Raw genomic sequence first — 25,464 nt, 5'->3', positions numbered from 1 at the left:
CTGATTGCCGTTTCATGAGTGGCAGCATGTATAGTGTCAGAGAGACCTGGGTCCAAATTCTGGCTCCATCAAGTACTAATATTACTCTCTCTGGCCTTTCTTTCTCTTTTTTTAGGGTTGTTTGCTGTGAGTTTAAGCCACTTAACCACAGAGTCTCCTAATTCATAAAAAGGAACTAAGTATATTCCCTCCTTCTCTTCCTTTCCCTCATCTGACCAGAGTGGCACAATCTGTGGGGTTTCATAGTCAGTTTGTCATAGGATTTATTATGACCTGTGAAAATCAGTTGCCATTTTGAATTCAAATACATGGAGAACTAGAGGCATTTTAAAACCCCAAGAGGTTATCCTTAGACCTTAATCTAGAAAGAAAAATAAATGAACAGATGGACAAAAGAATTGATCTAATTATTAAAATTCTGCAGCTTTCAATGCCAATTTATTAAGTTACATCTGTTAAATACTTTAAACACGTACGACATTTCATTCACAGTGATTGGAATCCATACAGTAGTGCTGGAAGACAGGGCACTTACATCAGTTAAATACATATCCAACAACATACAATATGCAATTTACCTTGGGTTTGTGATGTTTTAACATAAAACATAAAATCAGTAAAAGCACATGGGGCTTATCATTAAAACCACATAAACACCTATACTTGTTTAATCTTTTCACCCCTGAAACAAAAGGGGGAAGTTACATATTTTAATGACTTTACAAATAAAGTCATCTGATTAAGTTCAGCTACTTTATTTACTCAACATTGTGTGTCTCCTTCCTCCTGAACACATATGCAACATGGTAGTGGGACTTGCCTGTCATACTCCCTCTTGCCTTGGCTCTCCAGCATCTAGGTAAGTGCTGCCATGTGACATATGCTCAAGAAAATAACTGAGTCGTGGATGACATGGAAAGATTGCTGGGCTGGGTGTCAGGAGATATGCATTCTGGCCTCACACTGGTACTAGCTACTGTCTGGCATTGGGCCATTTACATCACCTTTCTGAGCCTTGCTTCCTTCATCCTTAAAATGATGTAACTTGGAGCAGATAAGCTCTGCAGATCCCGTCAGCTCTAAAATTCCATGATGTGCTCTATTGGTCAACATCTCAGAGTCACTGTGTTGGACAATCTCTGAACAAGTGGGAAATGGCAACCACTTCTAAGCTAGAAGTCCAGAACTCTTGACAAGACCTGTCAGGTTCTTAATGATCAAATAGAACACACAGAAGTCAATTGAAAAATGACCGTGTAATCAAAGATTTGGAAAAGACCTCAGAAATCCTTTGGCTCAATCCTTTCTCTCACCTCAATGAAGGAATGGTTTCTACAAAAGCCTTGAGATGAGCCCTTTGCTTGAATGTCTCCTGGGACTGAGCAATCACTATCTGGGGACATTCTATTTTGGGGTGGAAAGTTCATTTGGATATCAAGCCAGAAATGGTAACCCTGTAACTTCAACTTATTAGCCCTAGCTTTTTCCTCTAGGGAGACACGGAAGAAATTTCTTCCCCCTTTCTATGTCACCCCATAGATATTTGATAATATTTCTCATGTCTTTCTCCAATTTCTCCTCCAGTTGTTATTAATTACTATTTAATAAGAGCAGAGGGTAATTGGGTGAGCCTAGGATTATGATTCAGGGGAACAGTATCCTAGCTCTAGATCACCATTAACTCATTGTGTGGTCCTGAACAAGTAAGTCCTGTCTGAGCTGGTATGGTATTTTCTTCTTAAAATGGGTGATGGAATGGATGGCAGGGGTAAATGTGTCTCAGAGCTTGGAAAGTTGTAAATATGGTTAACAGAGTGGAGCAGGGCATAGATGCGACTACTCTGACCCTCACTCTCACTGCTGGAGCAAAAGCATTCAGGGGTTAACAGTCCACTGAATTCTTCCCAGGCCCAGCTGTCAGTGTGATGCAATAGCTCTTAATATCCAGGACAGCGGTACATTGTTTAAAAAATTTCTCCTAAAAATGGCAGAATACTTCCAGGACTCTGGGTCTTGGGAGAGTAAGAAGTCTTGAGGCGAGTGGCTTCTGCATGTGTTTTGCAAGGTGTAACGTGTAAAGAGTCCTGTGCTGAAGAATTAATCCCCGGTGTCACAATCATGGAAACACGACAGGGAGAGGACTTGGGAAAATACCTTGCGAGAGAAACTTGGTAACAGACCTGCCGTGTCCACAGTGAGCTAGTTGAACTTTTATAAGCCAGAGGGGTTATTGACGATCGCAGAGGTGGAATTTCCTCTGGGGTGACATAGCCTAGACTGAAATAGAGGCAAGGGCTCTGGCATGCCTAGTTATTGAACTGAACCAGACACCTTTCTGGATGTGAAAGTGTACTTTTTCACGTTCTACAGTATGTTAGTCAAAAAAAGCTAGGAATTTTAGTAGCTTAAGCAATTTTGTTCCAAATAGATCTAAACCAGGGTCAAAATACTAGTGACCCCATGCATTTTGATCATGGCTTCTGTATTGGCTGAGAAACACAGGCTTTTCAAAACATCTGGGTTATCCATAAAGTTCTAATATTTTCATGGGTGTTGATGGCCAAACTCTAGTCCAGGAGATAATAAACCTTTCTCTACGTGTGGCTTAAATAATGGATTTTAGCACAGAAAGTACCTTTATTTTCCCCCCTTTTATTTATGGAGAACTATCCTTGAATAGCTATTTAAAAAAACACTTAGAGTAAACACAAGTCATTTTGTTAATGATCATCCTTCATCAAATGTCACCCATTTTTGTAATGAGAAAATATCCATGTGTCTAAAGTTAGCTAATTAATTAGCTAATACAACCAAAATAATAAAGGATCTGCAGACAGTGGAGGTGCTAAGCAGTTAGAATGAATACGTCTGAGACTAAAATAATTTATCTTTGTATCCCCAGGGCAAGTAGGTACTCAGTAAGTGTTTGTGGAATTGATTTGAATTCAGCCTTTTCAGAGACGTGGAATCGGTAAAACATTTTCTCCCTAAATTAACTATTTTCTAAAGCACATAAGCATGCTCCTTTTTCCCTTTCAAATCTTTGGATGCACCCCATTTACTCCTTTTAGGGGACCATCACATTCTTAAAAATCATTCTCCCACCTCGCTCTCCCAACTAGTATGCTAAGTTTTGCTATGGACATAATGCCTAGGAAACAGAAGTTCTGACTTGAGTTCCACTAGGAACGTCTGGCTGGGCCTATCTGAACAGTAAAAGAAATATCAGAGAGAATTTAACAAATTCAGCAGTGACGACTTGAGCACAATACAATCTTCAGTAAACAAGCTTATGACAGGAGCAAAGCAAATGTGTGGCAGGGATTTTTCCAAAGCCCCAAGGCTTCCAGGGTGGTAGGGAGTTCCTCTTTGTTGGATAAACTTCCAAATTCACCAGACTCCCTGTGGAAGAGAGGGAAGGTTTGAGGGCCCTTGGTATAGGGGTTCCTTTCAGTGGAGGGGACTCTGGACTCTTCTATGCATGCAGATCCTTTGCCACATCCCAGGTTGCTGGGTGTGCTCATGGAGGTGCAGGCAGAGCATTTTCCTTCCCTAATAGGGTGTTAGTTCTGATCTTGGAGCCAGACTGGAGTCATTGATAAAGCATTCCTGATTTAACAATAAATATTGTTCTAGGAGTCGGTTGAGGAAACATTCTCTCATCAAGCTGAGTTTGTAGTTACTGAGGAACCTTTCCTTTCTGCTTTAAGTAAAGGGTAATTAGTCTGTCTGAGATGCCCTTTCCCTGAGGCCATCCGCTGCCTGCCCACCTCCTTTCAGGAGTCACTCAGGCTTCACTCCCCTTGTGAAGTCACTTCTGAACCAGGTGGAGGTGACCGTGCCCTGCTCTGTGCTCATGCTGGGCCTGTGCTGTTCTGAGAAGCTGAGGGCTTTAGAACCTTAACCTCCCAACTCAGAAATTAGAAGTTAATTTTTATTTAATTATAACTCAACAGATATTGATCAAGTACTGCTACACCAGTCATCATGTTCAGGAACCCCATAATGCATGTCTCTGCCGCTGTAGTCTCCTGGTGAAAAGAGTAAGTGAGAGTGATGTCATTGCCAAATTTGCTTTCAGACCAACCTGTGAGGTCTCTCACAATAGGGAACATTTATTATAGAGACCAAGGTGCTGGAGATCACTCCGCATGTCACACTGACATGCTCTCAGACTTCACAGAATGCTTGAAGTTAGCATGTTTCATCCCCATGAGCTCATTTGATCCTGGGAAACAGATTGGTGGATTCCTCCTTTACAGACAAGTCAACAGAGGCTAAGAGAGCAGAAATGCCTCTCCAACCCTTGACATATGAGTGCAGAAAACTCATACAGATTAGAGGATATGAACTCATTGAAGCAATGGAAGGACCTTCTCAATGTTCAGCCTCTTCTTCAGGAAAGATGCCTTGGCTGGGCTGATTAGCCAATTCTACATTTAAATCCCTTTGAATATTTTAAGAGAAAAATACCCATATAATGCTCTGCATAGAAAGTTGTGAATCAAACCTCAGAGCAGATCTCGGTTAACATCTCCAGATGTGGTGACTGATATTTCCCCCCCAGGGAATAAATCCATTGTCTCTTGGCATCAGTCAAGTTTGTTATATAATTGGTCTGTTAGCTAGAACTCTGTCTTCAAGTTTTTTGAGTGACCTAATCAGCTGGTTATATTACATAGTCAGGAGAGCTTCAGAAATCTTCTGTAACAGTGTCTGATTTGTTAGAACTTAGAATTAGTCCTTGGAATATGTAGAGCGATATTTGACCAGAAGCCATCTAGTGTATTCATATACATTTGGGTAGAGTCTGTCTCAAGTCTTCATAGTGTCTTTTGGGTTAAGGTAGCACACACATAAAAGGCGCTCAAGAACACTGTTCTGAATAGATGCTATTGTTATATGTATTTCGACATACACATGTGGAACTCACACTTGCTTGTTTTGATGCATGTGTACATAGTAAAGAGAAAGGTAGTTTTTCTCACTTGCCATAGATGGCGTGAAAATCAGTTTCTTTTTTTGAGAACATTTATGAGAAATATCAGCTCTCTTTTCACTTTTGTAGGCAAGGCATTAAAGTATGTGTTTAGAGGAACTGACGTAGGATTTTGCCTCTCAAGGGTTTACACTGTTTTCTAGGGCATTAGGTTTTGTTTTCAAGGTTCCTGAACCGAAGCAAATGCTTCATAATAAAATTGAACAGTATCTGGGCCCTCTGGTGACAAATGTGTAGTAGGAAGGCGTGGAAATGTTCCGTTCATCTGGTGATCAGTGTTTTAATGTTTAGAAACTCACCACTCTTCCAAGAAACCATGATAATAGGTCTGTTCTCTTATGCCTTTTTCCAATTAGTATTCTCATCAGTAAGGCACATAAAGTGTGAACTTTGGGCCCCTAAATTTCATGGCTTAACCACTGTCTCTATGGATGTTCCAAAAAAACCTTCTAGTTATAATTACATATGAATGAGGAAAATTAGGAGCTAAGAGGCAGAGGACCTTCACACAACGACATCTGCCTTGCCACTATAGCAAGAAGGCTCCGAAGAAGGTTTTATCTTCTTTTGTGTAATCCACCAAAGAGATGTCACTGACGTTCACCATGAGCTTGTCCCCTTCATTCAGGAAGAACATGGCCCCTAGGTAGATGGGTTGGAACCAGTTGCTGCCTATTTCACACACTGACTTGGTCCCCATTAGGAGCTGGGTCGGCTCAGGGTAGCTGTCCGTTACCTTGGTGATGACCACGATGATGGAGTCTGGCTTGTTTAGTCGGCTCCCTTGGCTGATTTCACCACACTCGGATGTGGTCCCTCGGAATGTGACCTGGGAGTAAACAAAGTAGTCTCCTGACTCTGGGATCACCAGAAATTTGTTGGTGTAGTTCATCCGGTTCTTGGTGAAGGCCAAGCCAAGTTCATGTTCCCAATGCAGAGCTGGGAACTGATTTTTCAAGGACTGCGTGGGAGTTTGTCTCACAACTGCAAAGACAAGAGGGAGGTTTCATTTGCTTGTGTCAGAACCTGTGGAATTTGCTAAAAAGAGTCTTAAATCATTTTCAAAGAGTAAAGAGATTGGATAAAACCAACAGCTAGCAAGTTCCTTGAGGAGGAATGAGTAGAGGATGTGTGAGTGGACATACACATCTGTTCAGAGAGTAGCATCTTAGGTAGGTGACCTCAAGCAAATTGCTTTGCCTCTCTGAGCCTGAGTTTTCTTATTTGAAAATCTTGAATTTTTTCCTGAGCCCTGTGATCCTGGAAAAGAGTTAAGGTTAAAAAATCTCTTTACTCCTCTGTGTTTTGGAAAACAGCTTACAACAAAGAACTCCTCTTCCCCAGTGACCTAGATAAAACTGATGGATGACCTCCCTTGTTTAACTGTGCCAGGGCCAGACACCAGCCCCTCCCAATTCCCATTCTTTGCTTCATAAGTGATTAGCTGGACTGTTTTATCCTCACTGATTCATCGGAACAAAATGTTTTTTAACCAAACTTCAGTTAAGTTTCTCTCCTTCCTCCAGGCCCCTGAACTTTGGCCCACCCTCAACCTGACCCTCAACCTGAACCAGCCTCCTGAAAATAGGCTGGCCTCAGGGTAAAACATTCTCTGAGCCTGTCAAGCCAACCTTTCATCCCACTTCCCCACACCTGGTTCATTTCCGCTTTGTGTCCTCCTCTCTATAAAAGAAAAACCCTTTTAGCCTAACTCTTGAGACACTTGCAGACTTTATGGTCAGAGGTTCTCCTGCCTGCAGTAGTCCCTCACCTCCCCTACCTCCCCACCTTGTGATAATCCTTTTGCTTAAAGTATTTCTTTACTAAGCAAAGATTTGCTTTTTTGATGTACCTTTCCTTAAAAAACAAACAAATAAGAAAAAAAGAAGAAAGGAAAAGGAGATAATAATGCCTGTGGAAAGGATTAAGAGATGGTTAATTTTTTTTTTTAATGTGGATTAAACTACATTTACTTTTGTTAGGCTTCTGGTTTCAGAAATGCTCTGCTACAGACAGAGGGCATTGCAGAGAGAGAGAGTCATGTTCCTTGTTACTCCCTTCCGATGCATGGTCCAAAGCCACATGAAACACAGGTGGTAACTAATAAAAAATTAGCTTGCAGAACACCAGAGATCCAGAAGATTTTGTAAATGCTTCTCCCACATCAACAGGGCCAAAATGTAAGACAAAATATAATTGAGTTGTGGAGTGAAAGGGACTGGGGCTCCGGGCTTCCGACTCTGTATCATGTAGGTTCTTCTCTCTGAGTCTCACCTTCCTGTCTGTGAACTGGAGACAAAGCTCCCTTATAGTGTTGTTCTGAAGATCAAATGAGTGAAAGAGACATGGACATATTTATCATGGTGGCTGGATACAGTGTTACTCAATACATATTTATTTTCTTTCCTCAAATAAACTAACATCTTTCATTTTGACAGATTAAAAAATAAGCCTGTTTCATTTTATATATTTTTATATGTTTTTATGTTTGCATTATTTACAAGTATATGTTATATAGAACATATGAATGAATGCTTCTTGTGAGGTTATATCTATAGCAGAAAAAAAAGAATAGAATCACACCATTGATTCAAACCAAATAAGATAACCTGCAATAAAACTAATACTTTTCAGAAAAAATTAAAACACATTTTAATTTCCTACAACCTCTTTTGAAATCCATAGCAATTACCATTATGCACCGTTGGCCATAGTTTTGGGATAGGTCATATTTAAGTAAGTGTTCAGCAAACTTCTCACCTGGTAATTGACCAAAAACCTGGTTCCTGGATTTTTCTAAAGTGTCTTTCCCATTGCTGACTAGACTATGGCTTCTTTTGCAATTATGACACATGTTCAGAATGTGTGTGTCTCCCCTGGCCCCTGTACTAAGTGGCCCCTGGAGAGCTCTGTTGCTTCTTTGCAAGATCTGTAAAGGGCATTTTTATTAGTCACCTCTTATAGTCTCTACTCCTTTGTGGGTGATGCAATAGATTTAACAAATTCATCTCAGATGATTAAAAGCAAAAATCATGTATTTTCTAGACAAAGCAAGTTCTATTAACTTGGTATGCAATTAGGCCAACACAGCAGCAAGTAGGAGATTGGGTAGGAAGTATTTGTAATGGAAACAGTTGGAGTCAGTCTCAGATCTCAACCCTCCTAGTCCTATGACTTGGGATAAGTGAATTTAGTTGTCTGAGCCTCAGTTTCCCCATCCTGTTTTGCTGATACGCAGATTAAAAGAGATCCTGGATGTAAACTGCCTACCACAGTGCTTGGTACATATTAAAAGCTCAGTAGAACCTAGATTCCTTTCCCCATTTCCACTCCCCCCATTCAATAGGAAGAGGGTTGGCATCTCCATACTCAGTTTCTAGGATTTTCCTGCCCAGCCTGTTCAATAACCCCCATTCTTAGATGCAAGTGGTAAGTGATGGTGACTGGCATCTCCCTGGTCCTAATCCTCACTCAGGACTCACCGCAGTTCCCTCTTGGTCAAACGTTAAGACAGGTGTTGTGGGCCACAAGGATATCCCCCTTCTGGGTTGCAGGTTTTCTTACAGCTCAGAAGAATATGCTTGTTTTTTAACTTTCTAGTTTTTCAATGGATTCAGCAAAGTTTATTTATTTATTTTAAAATTTGTATTGGAGTATGGTTGCTTTACAATATTGTGTTAGTTTCTACTGTACAGCAAAGTGAATCAGCTATACGTATACATATATCCTCTCTTCGTTGGATTCTTTCCCATTTAGGTCACCACAGAGCACTGAGTAGAGTTCCCTGAGCTATACAGTAGGTTCTCATTAGTTATCTATTTTATATGTAGTATCAATGGATTTTTAACACGTATTTCTGCACTGTCTTGCTCTTTTCTCTGGAGTCGTAGAAGTATATGTGACTCCAGATGTGAGGTGTCAGGAATTTCGACACTAGACTTGGGAATCTGGCCAACCGGTGATGTTAAGAGATTGCTCTTAATCTCTTTACATCAATGAAAATTCTTTAGAAATACCTACCTGAATCTAAGTGTCCAATAACTTCTTGAATGGACTCAATAAATTGGCTTAGGGGAGCTTTCATCTTTGACTAGATTCAAAATTACATGAATCTCTGAATCTGAGGAAAGCCATTTCTGAATGACTGAGTGTGAGAATGAAAGAGAGAAACAGTAGATAAGGAAGAGAGCTGATAGAATCTGGAAGAAAATGCCCAAGAAACATGGGGCTTTGGACACTTCGAGAGAGGAAGACATCTGAAGACCCTGACTGAGAGGAGGAGTCTGTTACCAAAGGGTGTGGTTTCCAGTTTAAAGCTACAAGAATGAGTTTTGGCAAACACTGAAAGAAACCTCAAGCCCAGGGCCCATAGTCTCCTGGAAAACACACCCGGAAGAATTACCTGTTAGGTGTGCCCTTGGCTTATCCCCACCGGCTCCAGGAGGTGCGTCTGTAAGGAAAGGAGAAAAATGCTTTGTATGAGTCAGAGGGTGATTGGAGTGAAGACAGCCTTTGGTGAGCTGCGCGGTGCCTGCAGCTGGAGAGAAACATTCCTCTCCTGCAGTTTGGTCCAGGTCTTTCTTGGGGGTGGGCAGGGACAAGGCAGCCTCAGGAGAAATAATCTTGAACACAAATGAACCTTGGCCCCATGACTTTGGACAAGTTATCCATCCTGTCTGAGACTCTGTTTTCTCGTATCTAACATGGGTACATCAATTCCTTCCATGGATGATGGGTGCTCAGAACGATTCCTGGCACATGCTTGGTGTTCAGCAAAGCTCACCTCGCCTCTCCTTTGCTTCTGTTGGTTCTGTGGGAGCTGGTTGGCCTTTTGCCTTCTTCGTAGTCCCTTTAACCATATCCACTGAGCCATCTGGATGTCCTAACAGAACTAGGTGGGGACTACTCTGTAGCTATATGACCTTGGCAAATCCCTTTCCCTCTCTGGACCTCTGTTTCCCTATCAGTTCTCCAGAAGGCCTCAGCATTTCCTTTTGGTTCTCAGAGATGACTATACTGGACAAGTGTGTTCTAACTACAGTGATAAAGATGATGTTATTGATGATAAAAGGAAAAATTATTGCATACTTTTGATGTGCTAGGTATTGTTCTAATATCTTTAAAGGAATTAACTAATTTAATCCACACTAACCCTGGGAGGTAAGTACTATTATAACCACTTTTATTGGTGAGTAAACTGAGACAGAGAAAGGTGAAATTATTTGCCTAAAGGCTGTCAGCTCCACAGGCCATGCACTTGGCCAGGGCACCATTTTGCCTTCTTAGTGACTGGGGAGGAGCCTCTCTTTTCCTCTGGGTCCTGCCTCTTAACTTCCCATGTATCAGACTATGAGAAATGTGCTTGTCCCCCACAAGAAAAGGCATAAAATATGAACACACTTACAAGATCGCTGATATGAAGGTCCAAGCTCCTGTCCTTTTGGAGTCTATTGGGAAAGAAAGATATGGTTCATATTATCTTGTGGTCCTTTTGACCCCATACCCATGCAGCTGCCCATGTTATGGGCGTGTTTAAGATGCTGCTGCTACCCAGCCTCAGTACTCAGAGATAAGGGAAATGGGAATGAGAATATTGAGTTGATGGGAATCTTGCACCCAAGCTCTCTTCTTTCATCTTCCAGCACCCCAATGACCTTTCTCTCTCCTATGCTTGTCTCTGAAGCTCAACTTTAAAGTTTTGTCCTGAGAGCTTTTCCTGTTCCATTCTAGGGCACTCTGTCATCTTATCATTGCTTCTTTTATTTGAACAAATAGCCTCACTTGCTTTATTTTCTTTTCTTCAGCACAATTTAAAAATTGGAACTGTTGCAAAAAGTGATACCAAAAAAGGAATAATGACTATGCTCTCTTTCTCATCAGCCTCCAAAATCCTGCCTTGTTTCCATGCAATATATGAAGACTTTTTTATTCTTGCAACCCTAGTTTGTGAGCCATTTCAGATACCACATGGTAGTTAAAAAGAGTAACTGATTTGGGGGTAGACAGACCTGAATTTGAATCCTGGTTCCACCATTTATTAACAATATAATCTTGAGCAAGACACTTCCGCTCTGAGTTTTGGTGTCATCATCTGAAAAATGGGAATAATAACAACCCCAGCGATAGATAACTCCCAGATTTGAGATGAAGAAAATGTATGAGTCAATGCAAAGAATGCATGGAAAATGAAGAACCACCATTCACAAGACCTGCGTATAAACTCAGGAGCAAAACCAAGCTCTTAGTTTAGGAATGACATCACTCTCTTACATTTTCCAATGTTCTCTTCTCTGATACAATTTTGACTCAATCCAGAGTCTTCTCATTTGATCCTCATAACTACACAGTCCCCAAGACCACTGATCCTCATGTCACCATGAACACTTGTCATTTTACATCTTAAAATTCATGTGTGTTTGTGTGAGTGTGTGTGTGTGTACTTGTGAATGAGAAATTGTATGTCCATGTGAGTATGAGAGAAGACAGCTTCATCAGTGGAAGAGGGTATGAGTCAATGTGTTTTTGCATCTGTGTGTCTACGTGTGTCTGTGGTCTGGTGTTGTGTGCATGGATTCTCTACACGCATGTGTGGTTGTGTGGATGCAGCTGTGTCGTTGGTGAGTCTAGGTCTGCGAGCAGTCCTGTGATAACAGTGATCTTATTAGAGCCCAGAGCACCAGGCTCTTTTTGCTCCAAGGCATGTTACCTAACCTCTATTGGAAGCCCTCTTGAAGGCAGAGATCTTGTCTTTGAATGCCTAACTGACTTTCTCCCCTTTCCAGTGCTCTTTTTTCCACTTCCTAGTTCTGTTGATGGCAACACTACTGCCTCTCCTCAGTTACCAAGCCTGAAATTTCTTTCTTTCTTCTTCCGCAAACCCAAGCTGTCATTTCTATTTTGGAGTTTTTCTCATTCATGCCTCTACGCCAGGCCTCAGCACGCTGCTCTCCGGGATTCTTCCCATAGGCTCCTAACAGAGCTTCCTCCACCTGGTTCCTCCTTTTCTTGAACCCGTCTCTTAGCCTGCCTCCAGAGGGCTTTTTCTAAAGCATCCCTTTGAGACACGTCTCTGTTCATAAACCTTCAATGGCTCCCCATAACCTTTAACACAGTCCCGAATACTTATGTTGGCATTCAGAGTGCCAACTGCCATCCCAGTCTTGGTACCTACTGTTTATCCTTCTCCAGGTTCTCTGTACTCCAGCCATGAGAGGCGACCACGGTGAATGATTCAAGGGACATGAAAAAGGCAGTAAGTGTAGCTACCGTTTATTCACCGAGTAGCGGCGCTGGGCCGTGCCAAGCCCTTCACGTGCCTTATCTCCTTCAGCCTGGCAGTGACCCTCCACGGTGGATGCTGTTTATATCCTCATACTGAAAATTAGGCCTAGGACATTAAGAAACTTGCCCAGTGTCTTATACCTGGAAAGCGGAGGAGCAGGATTTTAACCCAGGTCAACTGACTCCAGAATCCCAAGCCCTCAGCCATTGCTCCTTATAACTTCCAGGCAAGCCCCTCATCCGCTGAGGTGGATGGATAAGTACTAGTGGTTCCCTGCACTGTGACAGTGGGGGAAACACAGAGACCAGAAAACAGGAACCTGGCCCAGAAGTGGGAGAATCAGGGGGGATTACACCTGAACTGCATCTTATATATACTCACAGGTATATAATACTCACAGGTATTAACCAGGTAATAAAGATAATGACCATTTCAGACAAGGCTAAAAGCTTGTGCAAGAGTTAGGAGGCCCAACAGAGCACAGGAGCAGTTGGGAAACTGCAAGAATTTCTGCTGCCAAGTGAATATATTATACGCTTTTAGCATAGGGTCATGAGTACCATAGTCTTTGAAAACCTAAACCCAATCGACATGACTGCTTATCCAGCATCAGTAACTTTGATGATCTTGGGAGGTGGAGAAGCAGCCTAGAAATGGCCTTATTCTGTAGACTGTTTCCTTACTTGCTATTGACAGAGCTGACAAAGAACTCGATCCTTTGGCAAGGCAGAAAACTGAAGGTGAACTCAAAAAATTTGGAAGAGCCTGGTTGCATCCCCTTGTGTAGGAAATGGCTGCCTTGGTTGGCCACCTTCTACTTCATTTAGTTCTCTGCTGAGAAACCTTCTTGAACATCCTACTTATTTTTGTCTAAGCAGACCCTCAGCTAAGAGTCTGGAGCATTTCTTCTGGTTCAGAGTCCCATTGTCATTAGCAAGAATTTGAGAGTGAACACATTTCCTTATTTGCTCTGCTGGATTTCTGTAACTTAGACACATTTTATTTTCATATATGGATGGATGTGTGTGGGTTTTAAGTGGCCCACCCGGAATACTACTAAACTTCTGGAGGCTAAGATAGTGCCTGTTGGCAGGTTTGAAGAACACAACATTCCAAGAGTCTCCACGAAGAACATCAGCTGGGACCCTGTTTCCAAGAACAACATCTAAAGGCTTCCATTGCTGTTTCTCTTAATAATCACTCTGTTTGTCATGGGAGGAAGATTATTGTGATAAGAAGCAGGAATGAATGAAGAGGAGATTTGAGAGGATGAGCTAGTAGGTCTTTGAGGAAAGGTTTATGCATGTGAGCTGGCTCAATGCCTGCTCTCGAGATGGTTGCTTATAAAAAAAGTCAATAAATGGCTTACTGTCTTCCAGCTCTGACTCATGTCCATCACTTCTGATTATTCTGGGATACCAAGGAGATGATGGCTCCCGAGAGATGCTGGTCACTGCAACATTAGCTTCCAAATCTGAATAGACATGGAGTCCAAGAACACCCCTGAAGAATGTGATTTATTTCCCCTTACATACCTTCTCAAATCACTAGCTGAGAACCAGGGTCCAATTTTATTTCCCCTTCGGAGCATTTATTACTCCCTCAAGTGATATGACTTATTTGTGTGCTATTGATTTTCTCTCTCTAGCAGAATTCCAGCTGCCTGTAGAATACTGCCTGTCTTGCTCACCACTATATTTGTAGCACCTCAGACAGTGCCTGGCACTCCCACTGGATTAGCCAGTTGGCAAAATACACTGATGCTCGGGCACCAGTGAGACAGGCAGGAAACAGAGCAGAAGATGGAGTCAAATTCAGCTTCAGTGACTGTAGCCAGAGTTTTACAATTAAAAAAACTAGGAAAGAGACCCTGTAATTTTAGAATACATGCAGAGTTTTGAGTTTTTGTTTCAATTTAAAAACGTGATTATGTAGAGGTGGGTAGCCATAATCTTTTAGTACTGGGGCCTCCAGAGTTTTTCATCAGGCTCTGCTTGGAGCATAGCCATGGCTCTAGAAATGCTTGTTGAGAGTCGTGACAGTTGGCCAGGATCAGAGCCAGAAAAGGCAGATGTGTCTGCCGATGGGCATACATATTAGTGGGAGAGTGGGTTGCCTGCCACCCTGGTATTTATTAGCCCGAGCAAAGTAAGCTGGTGCTTTTCACCCCTTAGTTCTTACAGGTCAGGGAATTTTCAGTCTCACTTGATTTTATTTCCTTTTTTCTTCTTGCTTTTTTTTTGGGGGGGGTGGCTGCATATAGATTGGTAAACCCCAACTCAAACTAACCATGACCTATTACTTTAAGCATTTTCGGAATTCTCTAATACTTCCAACAAGGAACAAAGAAGGATGGAGGGAAGGAGGAGACTACTGTCTAGCTGAGGGTTTCCCTGTGCCAGGTCCTTCTGGTGTTTGTGTGGGCTTCTCAGCTAGTAAGTACTCCAGCTGCTCTCAGAAGAGGTTATCACCTGATAATAGTCTTTGTAAGCCAAAGGCAAAGAGTACATGAAAGGCCTGAGAGCTAAACCTTTAGACCAAGTACAGACTGGCACATATCAGGAGCCCCGTAAACGTTAGCTGACTACATAATGGATGAGCCTGAAGCGATGTGGTCTTTGAGATTCTCTTATTGGCATTTCCCCAGAAAAATCCCCTGAGCGTATTTTAACTAATGACCCATTTAGCCTTTCTCCCATATTCTGTACTCACTCTCTAGTATATTCATAAACAGGAAGAGATAGCTATTTCTTGCCGTCATAAATGCCACAATTGCAAAGGCATAAACGTTTTATGATCCATAACATCCTCCCAGCACTTCTAGGAGAAATACACAGACATTTGCCTTTTCCTCTTGCAATTTCCTGTTTATACTTGCACAAGGATACATCCAACCTGGACGTGTTTGATTCCAAGGTGGTTTCATTTCATCCTCCTCTAAGGTGCACTGGACGGTGGTGTTTTTTTCCCCCAGATCTTTATTGGAGTATAATTGCTTTACAGTGTTGCGTTAGTTTCTGCTGTACGACGAAGTGAATCAGCTATATGTATACATATATCCCCATATCCCCTCCCTCTTGAGCCTCCCTCCCACCCTTCCTATCCCACCCCTCTAGGTCATCGCAAAGTATCTAGTTGACCTTCCTGTGCTATGCAGCAGCTTCCACTAGCCATCCATTTTACATTTGGTAGTGTATTTATGTCAATGCTACTCTCTCACTTCATCCCAGCTTCCCTCCCCACCCCCATGTCCTCAAGTCCATTCTCTACATCTGTCTTTATTCCTACCCTGCCACTAGGTTCATCAGTACCATTTTTTTAGATTCCATATATATGTGTTAGTATACGGTATTTGTTTTCCTTCTGACTTCACTCTGTATGACAGACTCTGGGTCCATCCACCTCACTACAAATAACCCAATTTCATTCCTTTTTATGGCTGAGTAATATTCCATTGTATATATGTGCCACATCTTCTTCATCCATTCGTCTGTCGATGGACATTTAGGTTGCTTCCATGTCTTGGCTATTGTAAATAGTGCTGCAGTGAACATTGTGGTACATGTATCTTTTTGAATTATGGTTTTCTCAGGGTATATGCCCAGTACTGGGATTGCTGGGTCATATGGTAGTTCTATTTTTAGTTTTTTAAGGAACCTCCATACTGTTCTCCATAGTGGCTGTAACAATTTACATTCCCACCAACAGTGCAAGAGGGTTCCCTTTTCTCCCCACCCTCTCCAGCATTTATTGTTTGTAGATTTTTTGATGATGGCCATTCTGACTGGTGTGAGGTGATACCTCATTGTGGTTTTGATGTGCATTTCTCTAATGATTAGTGATGTTGAGCATCCTTTCATGTGTTTGTTAGCAATCTGTATGTCTTCTTTGGAGAAATGTCTATTTAGGTCTTCTGCCCATTTTGGATTGGGTTGTTTGTTTTTTGATATTGAGCTGCATGAGCTGCTTGTAAATCTTGGAGATTAATCCTTCGTCAGTTGCTTCGTTTGCAAATATTTTCTCCCATTCTGAGGGTTGTCTTTTCGTCTTTCTTATGGTTTCCTTTGCTGAGCAAAAGCTTTTGTTTCATTAGGTCCCATTTGTTTATTTTTCTTTTTATTTCCGTTACTCTAGGAGGTGGGTCAAAAAGGAACTTGCTGTGATTTATGTCATAGAGTGTTTTGCCTGTGTTTTCATCGAAGAGTTTTATAGTGTCTGGCCTTACGTTTAGGTCTTTAACTGGATGGGTCTTTACATGCAACACTTAGAGTGGTACAGAGCAAAGAATGTGGTGTTTGCAGCCCAGCAAATGTGGAAATCCCATCTCTATTATTTCCTAGTTGTCACTTAACCTCAGTAAGGCTCAAGTTTCCTCATCAATAAAAGTAAACAATGGGGCTTCCCTGGTGGCACAGTGGTTGAGAGTCCGCCTGCCAATGCAGGGGATGTGGATTCGTGCTCCGGTCCGGGAGGATCCCACGTGCCGTGGAGCAGCTGGGCCCGTGGGCCGTGGCTGCTGGGCCTGCATGTCTGGGGCCTGTGCTCCGCGGCGGGAGAGGCCACAGCAGTGAGAGGCCTGCATACCCCCCCGCCCCCCCCACACACAGTAAACAATGATTCTTTCCTCCCAGGACTGTTGTGATGGCTAAGAAAGACCAGACGCATAGAGTGGATAGCCAATTCATTTTCCTTCTGTGTTTGTGCTCAATCAATCCTTGTGGTATGTATTTTTGGTTCCATATACCTTCCCCTTGGTCCCACCACTGTAGTGGTAAACAGAAGCCACCTGTGTGTCTCTTTATGACCAGCGGCACAGAGATCATTTCGGAGCTCTGGATGGCTTCCCGCTTCTCCCAACAGGAGGGGCCTCCTCAGTCCACAGTTTGCTTCTGGACTCCTGCCGTTTCACAGTCTCCAGGAGTTTAGGGAATGGGATATCCCTCCACCCATTCATACTCCATGCTTGTTGCCGCTGTCAGCTCCTGGGCCTCATTAAGGACACCAGGCTGGGAGATGACCTCTTACAGCCACGGTGCTGCGGCTGCTGGGCTGCCTGTGGTCTGTTAGATGAGGAAGCTGGGGTTGAGCGATGTGCGTGTTGATTTTAAAGGGGGAATGAATGGATCGTGGAATCACCAGCCAGGAGCTGCAGCGGCGGTGTGGGATTCACTCTCCCTGCTCGCTTGCTCTCCCTTCATTTCATTTCGACAGCGCACCCTCACCTTCTCTGGATTCTCTGTCCTTTGCCCCTGGCCTGACCTTGGGAGTGAGCTGGGCTTCTCCTCCAGCTGTGCCAGGGCTCCCTGAGGCTACAGCAGAGGCAGCCACTGAGTGCTCAGTGTTTTGCAAAGGGGCTTATCGTTACCATCCTCATCCAACAGAGGGAATTGCTTGAGTGAAATAAAAGGCTCAGATGTGGAGTCTGTAGAGAAGTAATGTCTGTGGAGCATCTACCTTATGGCAACAGCTTTCCGGACTTGTCCTTGCAGAATTCTCAGCAAAATGCTATGAAGAAAGTGTGTTACACTCCCCATTTTGTAGACAGGTAGTATGACTTAGGGAGGTCAGGTACCTTGTGCACCTCTCCATCCTTCTCTCCAACTGGGGAATGCTTAGTGAGTGCCTCTGTATGCCAGGGATAGCTAGGTGTCCCCAGGGGAGGAAGGGAACTAGCATTTATGAGCACTTACTATGTGAAAGGTATTTTCTAGGGTATCATTTTTAAATCCCCCTGACCACCGCCAGCAAGTGAATAATTTGCTGGGTTTATACTCAGAGGCACACTAGCGTAGTGGCTAGGAGGAGCATACACGTGGGTTTGAATCCCAGTGTCACACTCTGTGTGACTTTGGACATGTGGTTTCGATTTTCTAAGCCTGAGATTCATCTTCTTTAAAGTGGAGATAACAGTAGTACTTTCTTCATTGTGCAGTTTCAAGGATTAACTGAGATGATGCATGAAGTACCAACGGTAAACATGTAGTACACGTGTTATATGCCAGACCTCACATTAAGAACTTTATATCATGATCTCATGTACTCTTCTCAAAACGCTAAATATGAAAAAACTTAGAATGGAGTCTGATATATAATAAATTATTATAAGGCCACAGTTGTGATGTGGTGGGGCCATGGCTTTCCTTCTAATCTGTGTACCTCTGAAGCCTGAGCTGGCCTCACTGTGGGGTCCTGCTGGTCTGGATGGAAACCAGGGCCTCTCAGGGGAATGTGTAGGAGAAAGGAGGTGCAGGGAACAAGGACTAGGAGCCTTGCGTGGATTTTCGGGAAGGGTCGAAAGTGAGATTGGAGGGGACCAAAGAGAGGTGAGGAGAATGTGTGCAGATGATTCTAGAAGTAGGACTTGGAGGGAAGGGCAGAGACTGACAGTGGTGCAGCCCTGGGAAGCAGTGCCTCCCTTGGCATCCCTGACTCTTCATTGCACAGTGCTGAGTCCCCGTTCTGTGCTGGGCTTGGGCTGAGCCAGTGTGGTGCATTCAGTTATGCCTGGAGCATAGAGTCCTGTGTTCTGGAGCAGTGCTTGGGGAAGACAAAGGCCTGGCCTCTGGGGACCTGTGGGCCAGAGCGGGGGCGGTGGACCTGTCCTGAAGGCAATGGATGCCACTAAGGACCAAAAGAAGGCCCAGGCCATGGTCAAGTGCAGCCGGTAAAGGATGGATTGGAGCGTGGGTTGAGGGTACAAGACCAGGGTGGAGAAGGAGGCACGAAGATAGCTCACAAATATCAGGGGCCAAGAAAAGCCCTCCAGTGCCAGAACCTGCTCCCTGGACTGGTGATGGCAGATTCCAGGGCAGCTGCAGAATTCGTTCTCTTTGACATAATTTCCATGAGCAGGGAAGTTCCGAGGACATAACTGTTACACTTGCTAATCCTCCACCCCCTGCCACATACTTTAAGGGTTTTATTTCTAATTATCTCTGTTTCATACATTAAAAAACGGAGGCCAGGAAGCTTAGGTAACATGGCTAAGAAGTGGCTAAGCCAGAAATCAAACTGGGTTTGAACTTTTGACCCATGGTTTTTCCACGTTGCAAATCTATCTAGCATTCTCCAGGAGTCTAAAGATCCTAAAACATTTTACTGTGTTGCTCTCTCTATATTTTTTTTATATATATATATATATATATATATATATATATGTATTTTTCTGTATAGGTAACATATACATTTTGTACAAAAGGATATAGGTTCAAAAATGTGTCCCCATTTCCCTTGTTACCCAGCCACCCAGTTTCCCCATCTGGATGCTAACAGAGTTACCAGACTCCTTGTTCATCTTCCTGAAATAGTCTATGCCTTTATAAATACATTCATATATATTAATGTACATTATTTTTTCAGAAAATGAAGTGTTTCACATTCTATATGCTGTTAATGTACTTTGATTTTTTCACTTAATATACGTCTTCAAGAAATTCCCTATCCTTACACGTAGAGATGCTTCATTTTAATTTTCCATTGCATGAAAGGACCATGATATATTTAATCGATGCTATATTTATGGTCACTTCACCTAAAGGCAGTTAACCCAACCTTCTCAAATCTAATTTTGATTTCTGCTCTGCAACTTACTGGATAATAAGTTTGTCATGTTGAATCTTGCCTTACACAACCCCTGAAGGAAGAGTCCAGTTTAAAATATTTTTTAACAGTCCTGGTGACCGTTTTTGTTGCTGCTAATAAAATCCTGGAACATTACTCACAAGTTGCTGTTGCTTTTCCACAGTCTGGTCTAGGGACCCAGCAGGAAAGGAGTTGGTCCTGTTTTCTGGTAGAACGAGGCCAGGCAACATAGAAATAGTATCTAGTTCTAGGTCTGCCCCCAACCTGCTCTGTGACCCTGAACTTTTCCTTCCCTTCTCTGATCCTTGGCTTCTTCAAGTGTAAAACGAGGAGATTAGACTAGATCAAGGGTCAGCAAACTTTTCCTGTAAAGGGCCACATAGTAAATATTAACTTTGCAGGTCATATGGCCTCTGTCACAAATACTTAACTCCTTTGTTTAGTGTGAAAACAGCCAAGGCAGTACGTAAGCAAGTGGGTGTGGCTGTGTTTCAATAAAACTTTGTTTATAAAACATGCAGTGAGTGAGATTTGGCCCATGGGTCATAGTTGCTGGCCCTGGGACTAAGGGCACTTCCATCTCTTAATTTCTATAAATCTGTGAAGAGCTTTTCCACTTAGGGGAAAGAAAGGGACAAATACCCAGCTAGTGCCCATATTGCAAGCACTTGTGAGGGGCTTTATAGAGATTCCTTAGAACCCTCACTGCACTTCAGTAGGGTGGGTATTATGGGAAGACTGAAACTCGGGGAGCTTCTGTACTTTGCTCACTCTCTTCCTTTCAAGTCCTTTTGAGCCTTCTCTTCTCAAGCCTCAACTCCCTCCTAAATTAGAGTAGAAAAGATTCTCAGGGATGCTGGCCTCCTCTGGTTGCTACAAGGATGGAATGAGGAAGTCCCTTAGGGCAGCCCTGGCAGAGGGAACGGCCCCGCTGAGGACTGGGGACAGGAGAGCACTGGAGTCCTGAGGGAACTGAGGGAAGCCGGGGTGGCTGAAAGGCCAGAGGCAGGAGAGAAGGGAAAGGGGTAGAAGATGAAGCCACAGAGGTGACACAATGCAGTGAAAGCTTCCAAGGAATAATTTTGGCTCCTGTGTGGAGAATCAAGACCAGGCCCATCTTTACAGAATTTCCTGTTTCACAGAATACTCCTGTTTCCTGTCCTCCTCAACACATGAGGGTGATCCCCTCATTCATCCACAAAAAGGGCAGATGGAAAGTATTTTCGTTGATCGAGAGCTTGACTGTGGTTGGGGAGGAGGTGGAAGGGAGGCAACAGGGAAGCCGAGAGAAACCGGATTTGCCAACTGAGACTTGGCTCCGTCCCTCCCCGCTGCGACCTTGGGTGCTCACGTAGACGCTCTCTCTCCAAGTTCCTCGTCTGCCACACGCCACTGCTCACCGTCTTACTGCATCTCTGGGTTGGTGTGAATATCCCGCGGGATCATGTTTGGGAGAGCTCTCTACGAGTCTGAGGTGGGAGCTCATATCTTGTCGTTATTATTGTCATTATTATCATCAGCTTATCCTCTGCTGCTGCCGAGCCAGCTCTTCAGGCCTGTGAATGTATCTGAGGGTCTGTGTGGCCCTCCTCTCTCAGTTTTTCTTGTGTTAGGATTGAATTGCCTTTTGCCTGGCCACTGTGGGAATGGAAACCTCATTCCATAAACAATCTCAGATTCCATGGATCTCATGAAGGCTGTGGGCAGAAGAGGAGGACTGTGGGGCTGCGTGCGGGAGGTGAAGAGGAGGGGGGAGCAAGGCTGGGACACGGGGGAAGCGGGTGTAGGTGGCGGCGAAGGTGGCTATTGGCCCCTAGGTGAGTCTGGGGGAGTCCACGCGGGCAGATCACAGTGGGGCTTTGTATTTGCAGAGCTCGTGGAATGTTCCAGGCTTTGAGGGAGACAGATCTGAGTTTGAGTTCTGGATCTAGGTCTTACTAACTGTGGGGTCTAGATCATAAGAACAAGTGCAAATGAAAAATAAGAGGCTTAGTTCCCCCTGTTGAAAATAAGGGACGAGATTTCTTTCCCTTCCTTTTTCCTAGAGCATTTAGGTTAGAAAACTTGTAAGTACTTTCTTCTTGCTTTGAAATGTATTTAAATCCTTTTGAAGAACAGATAGGCCTTTTCTTCCCCCCCTGCCCCCGTGACCTGGGAGCATCTCTCTGAAATGTGAACACCAGGAGAGGTAATGCCCCCACCTCCCAGTTTCTGTAGGAAGACAGGTGCCTAATTTAGGTGGGCACCTTGCTCCAATTTGCCAAACTACCATAAGGAAATTAGAAGTTGGTTTTTCCCCTGGAGAAAGCCAATTACCTAACACAGATGGTCACTTCAATTAAGAGGAGAAGTTTGGACGAACTCTGCGTGACAAATGGTGCTGTCGAGTCCTGTTACTGCGTAATTGTAGCTCTCCCCACATTCCCAACATATAAACTGCTCCTGCACATACCTTATTAGTGCTGTCAGAGAACTGATATTAGTATCTTTTTTTGGTAGAAAGAGAAACAGACTCCAAAAAAAAAAAAAAAAAAGCCATGTGCTTATTTACACAGCTGGAGGTTATGGAGCTGGGAGTCAAACTCAGGTGACTAAGAGTCCTGACATTTCATTGTTATGTCCCCAAGCTGTCCCGGTGACCTGGTTTTCCCACTTGAATCCCATCTTCTTGCATCTCTTTTGAGCTGGTTATTGTCTGTTAGCCCCTGCGGATCCACTCTATGCCCTGAGCCCTCACTGACCTCCTGGCACACTTGCTCCTTGGCTCTTTTGAGCCCGGCTTCCAATTGAGTCTGGCCAAGGGGATGAGAGGCTGGGGGCAGACTGGTCAGAGTTTCCCTCGCTGCTTTCTGTTCCCTCCCTGCTGCTTTGGCAGATGGCCTTCCTCAGCTCAACCCTCAGCTCCTCCAGGCAGGCCTTCTCCTACGTTTTAGGTCTCCTTGGGTTCCTCTAAAACTTTTCCCTCTATTTGCCTCTTCAGCCCAAGGGGTGGTGACGAGCTTCATACTGTGGTAACCCCAGGATGCTTCCGGCCCTGCGGTTCTCATTAATCCGTCTGCAACTCAGTAAATTGACCTTTCTTTGAACTCTTTAAGCACTCTTACTTAAATCTCTTCTTTGAATGGGCCAGGTGTTTCTTTTCAGTACTCCCTTTGTTTCATGTGCCCCAGCCTTAGCCCCATTTTCCTTTCTTTTTCTTCTGACTAAGTTATATAGCTTGGCCAAACCACAGCTCCAAAGGTCCCCATGACAGAATGGGGTATTGGCCTTTGCATCTCTTTTTTTTTTTTTTCCGGTACGTGGGGCTCTCACTGTTGTGGCCTCTCCCGTTGCGGAGCACAGGCTCCGGACGCGCAGGCTCAGCGGCCATGGCTCACGGGCCCAGCCGCTCCGCGGCATGTGGGATCTTCCTGGACCGGGCCACGAACCCGCGTCCCCTGCATCAGCAGGCGGACTCTCAACCACTGCGCCACCAGGGAAGCCCAGCCTTTGCATCTCTTGAGTGCCTGCAACAGGGCAGGCATGCAGCTCCTTCCCTCGAGGGGCTTCCTGGGCAGCGCCAGCTTGTGCCTCACACTCTCTTCCTAAGCACATCACTGGCCTCCACTGTACCGTGGCATCGCACCCGATGGACTTCTAGATCAACACAACATGGGCAATCTCAGACATCGTTTGGGGCAGAGGGAGTGTTTTCATCAGAACGCAGGAGAGCTCAGGTTACCGGAAGCCACTTACTGCCTCATTCAAGAACAGCCATCTCTTTCTGGCTAAAGAGGGACTGAGTCCAGAATGCTGACTGCACGCTGCAGTTTGACTTTGTTGGAACCAGCCCCATGGCGGTCTAGGCATCACAGCCTGAACCCCCGTGCCCTCCCATTCTCCTGGAACATGAACAGCATTTCCAGTTGTCTGCATATTTCTACATTTCCTGAATGATGGCATGTGGCCATGGATGTTGCTGTCTGAATCTCAGTCTGTTTGCTGACCCTCATGGGTGGTGAAAGTTACACATTAACCATGGCTTGCTCATGGTCTCTGCTTTGAAGTTGCCAGCAGTGCTTAGAAAACAGGTTTCCAATTAAACCAACTGAAAAACCTGTTTTCCCCTCTGGAATTTAATACTTTGGACCGAGGTTGAATTGCCTACCAGAGATTATGTAGGAGAGTTGTTTTTGGTTTTTTTTAAAGGGTATCCCTTGAATGACACATTCTTCAGGTTTTAAGGTTTTTGAAGTTCCTAGTCTAGAACTATGTTTTCCCCATCACCTGTCAGCACCTGCCCACCATTGCACCATTGTTTTCCCTAGACCCTGTATTCTTTTTTGACTAAGCTTCCTGACATCCCACCCCTACCAAGACCAGAGATAAATAATCAGGTGGGAGATTCTTTCTTGGGCTTCGAAAAAGAATATTTCTAAACCCAAGAAAGGGGAGTTGATTGAATTACAGCATCTACATACATAAGAATACAATACAACCATCTGTATCATCATGCTGCTGTGAATTTACTAACAATAAACAAAATCATAATAGGAGACTCAAAACAATCCCATCTTATTAAAAAGTATGAAATTATATATCCCCAAATGTTAATAATGGTCACTCTACGCAGTTATGGGTAATGATAATTATCTTCTTTTCCTTATCTGTGTTTTCTACCTTTTTTCAATGACTATGTATTAGTTTTGTAATTTAGGTTTTTTTTTTTAGTTTTTCATTTTTTTTAGAGAAAATGAATGTTCCCAAATTATCAGTGCACTATGATTATAATTATTTAAAATAAGTGGCTTGTGGTTGTTTCCATATAAACCTAAAAAGGCACAATTCATCCCCCAGAAATACTGAGAATAAAAACCAAATTGGAGTTCTCCACCTTTCACATTCTACCTTTCCTTTGCATATGGAAGCAGGGACCATGATGGACCAAGAAGCTCTGTCCAGAGCTGCGATAGCGGCCAGGTGGCCCCAGGGGGGTCTGCTGATCCCCCAGGTCACTGCGGAGTCTTGCTTACCTGAAACACACAGGCCTCTCCTTGGGCCCGGAGCTGGCCAACGAGCAGGTAGGCGGTGAGTCCTGCCAGGATAGGGAGCAACACGAGGCAGCAGGTCAGAGCGCAGCGTGCACTGTTGCTCCTGGATGCTAGCCCAGCTCTGGCCTTGGGCCTGCAGCCTCCGTCCTCGGGCAGCATTTCGACACTGACTGTTTCCCCAAAACCCGGCCCTAGATCCTCTGCCATGCCCCTGATGGTCCTAGAGTTGCCTCTAACTCCTTCAGAGCAGAGAGACCCCCCCATTAAATAGAAGCCCAGCTCTCACAGTGGGTGAATTAATCACTGCCTACTCCTCCCCCTGCCCTCCCCACTCCACTTTCCACAGCACACTGTGCCCCACCCTACCCTGCTAGGGAATGCACCGCCTACAACAGAAACCAAGTTTGGTTTAAGAAAAAGAAAAAAAGAGAAGGAGAGAAGAAGAGGAAAGCTTTCCCAAGCATATTTATATATACAGTGTGCTCATGTGCACCTTCCTTCATTTACAGAAGGAAGTTAGGAAAGTCCCTGGAGGAGGAGAAAATAAATTCATCAAGTCAGTGGGAGGGGCC

General features: G+C 43.9%; 1 protein-coding gene across 2 annotated transcripts; it reads right to left on the bottom strand.

The window, feature by feature from the left end:
• Positions 1–455: 455 nt before the first annotated feature.
• On the bottom strand, positions 456–25,223 carry TNFSF15 (TNF superfamily member 15). Of its 2 annotated transcripts, XM_067743542.1 has the most exons (5): positions 24,875–25,223; positions 10,404–10,446; positions 9,402–9,449; positions 5,736–5,983; positions 456–4,031 (listed from the first exon to the last, which is right to left on the bottom strand). In XM_067743542.1, the coding sequence occupies exons 1-5, from the start codon at positions 25,154–25,156 to the stop codon at positions 3,939–3,941; spliced, it is 714 nt and encodes a 237-aa protein (XP_067599643.1). In that variant the 5' UTR covers positions 25,157–25,223; the 3' UTR covers positions 456–3,938. The 2 variants fall into 2 exon arrangements, with proteins under 2 accessions (XP_067599643.1, XP_067599642.1); XM_067743541.1 differs by having other exon boundaries at positions 3,912–5,983.
• Between the last annotated feature and the right edge of the window lie 241 nt (positions 25,224–25,464).

This window comes from Pseudorca crassidens, chromosome 7 (genome assembly GCF_039906515.1).
Source record: "Pseudorca crassidens isolate mPseCra1 chromosome 7, mPseCra1.hap1, whole genome shotgun sequence".
NCBI classification, from domain to species: domain Eukaryota; kingdom Metazoa; phylum Chordata; class Mammalia; order Artiodactyla; family Delphinidae; genus Pseudorca; species Pseudorca crassidens.
This window is presented reverse-complemented; position numbering and strand designations above follow the sequence as displayed.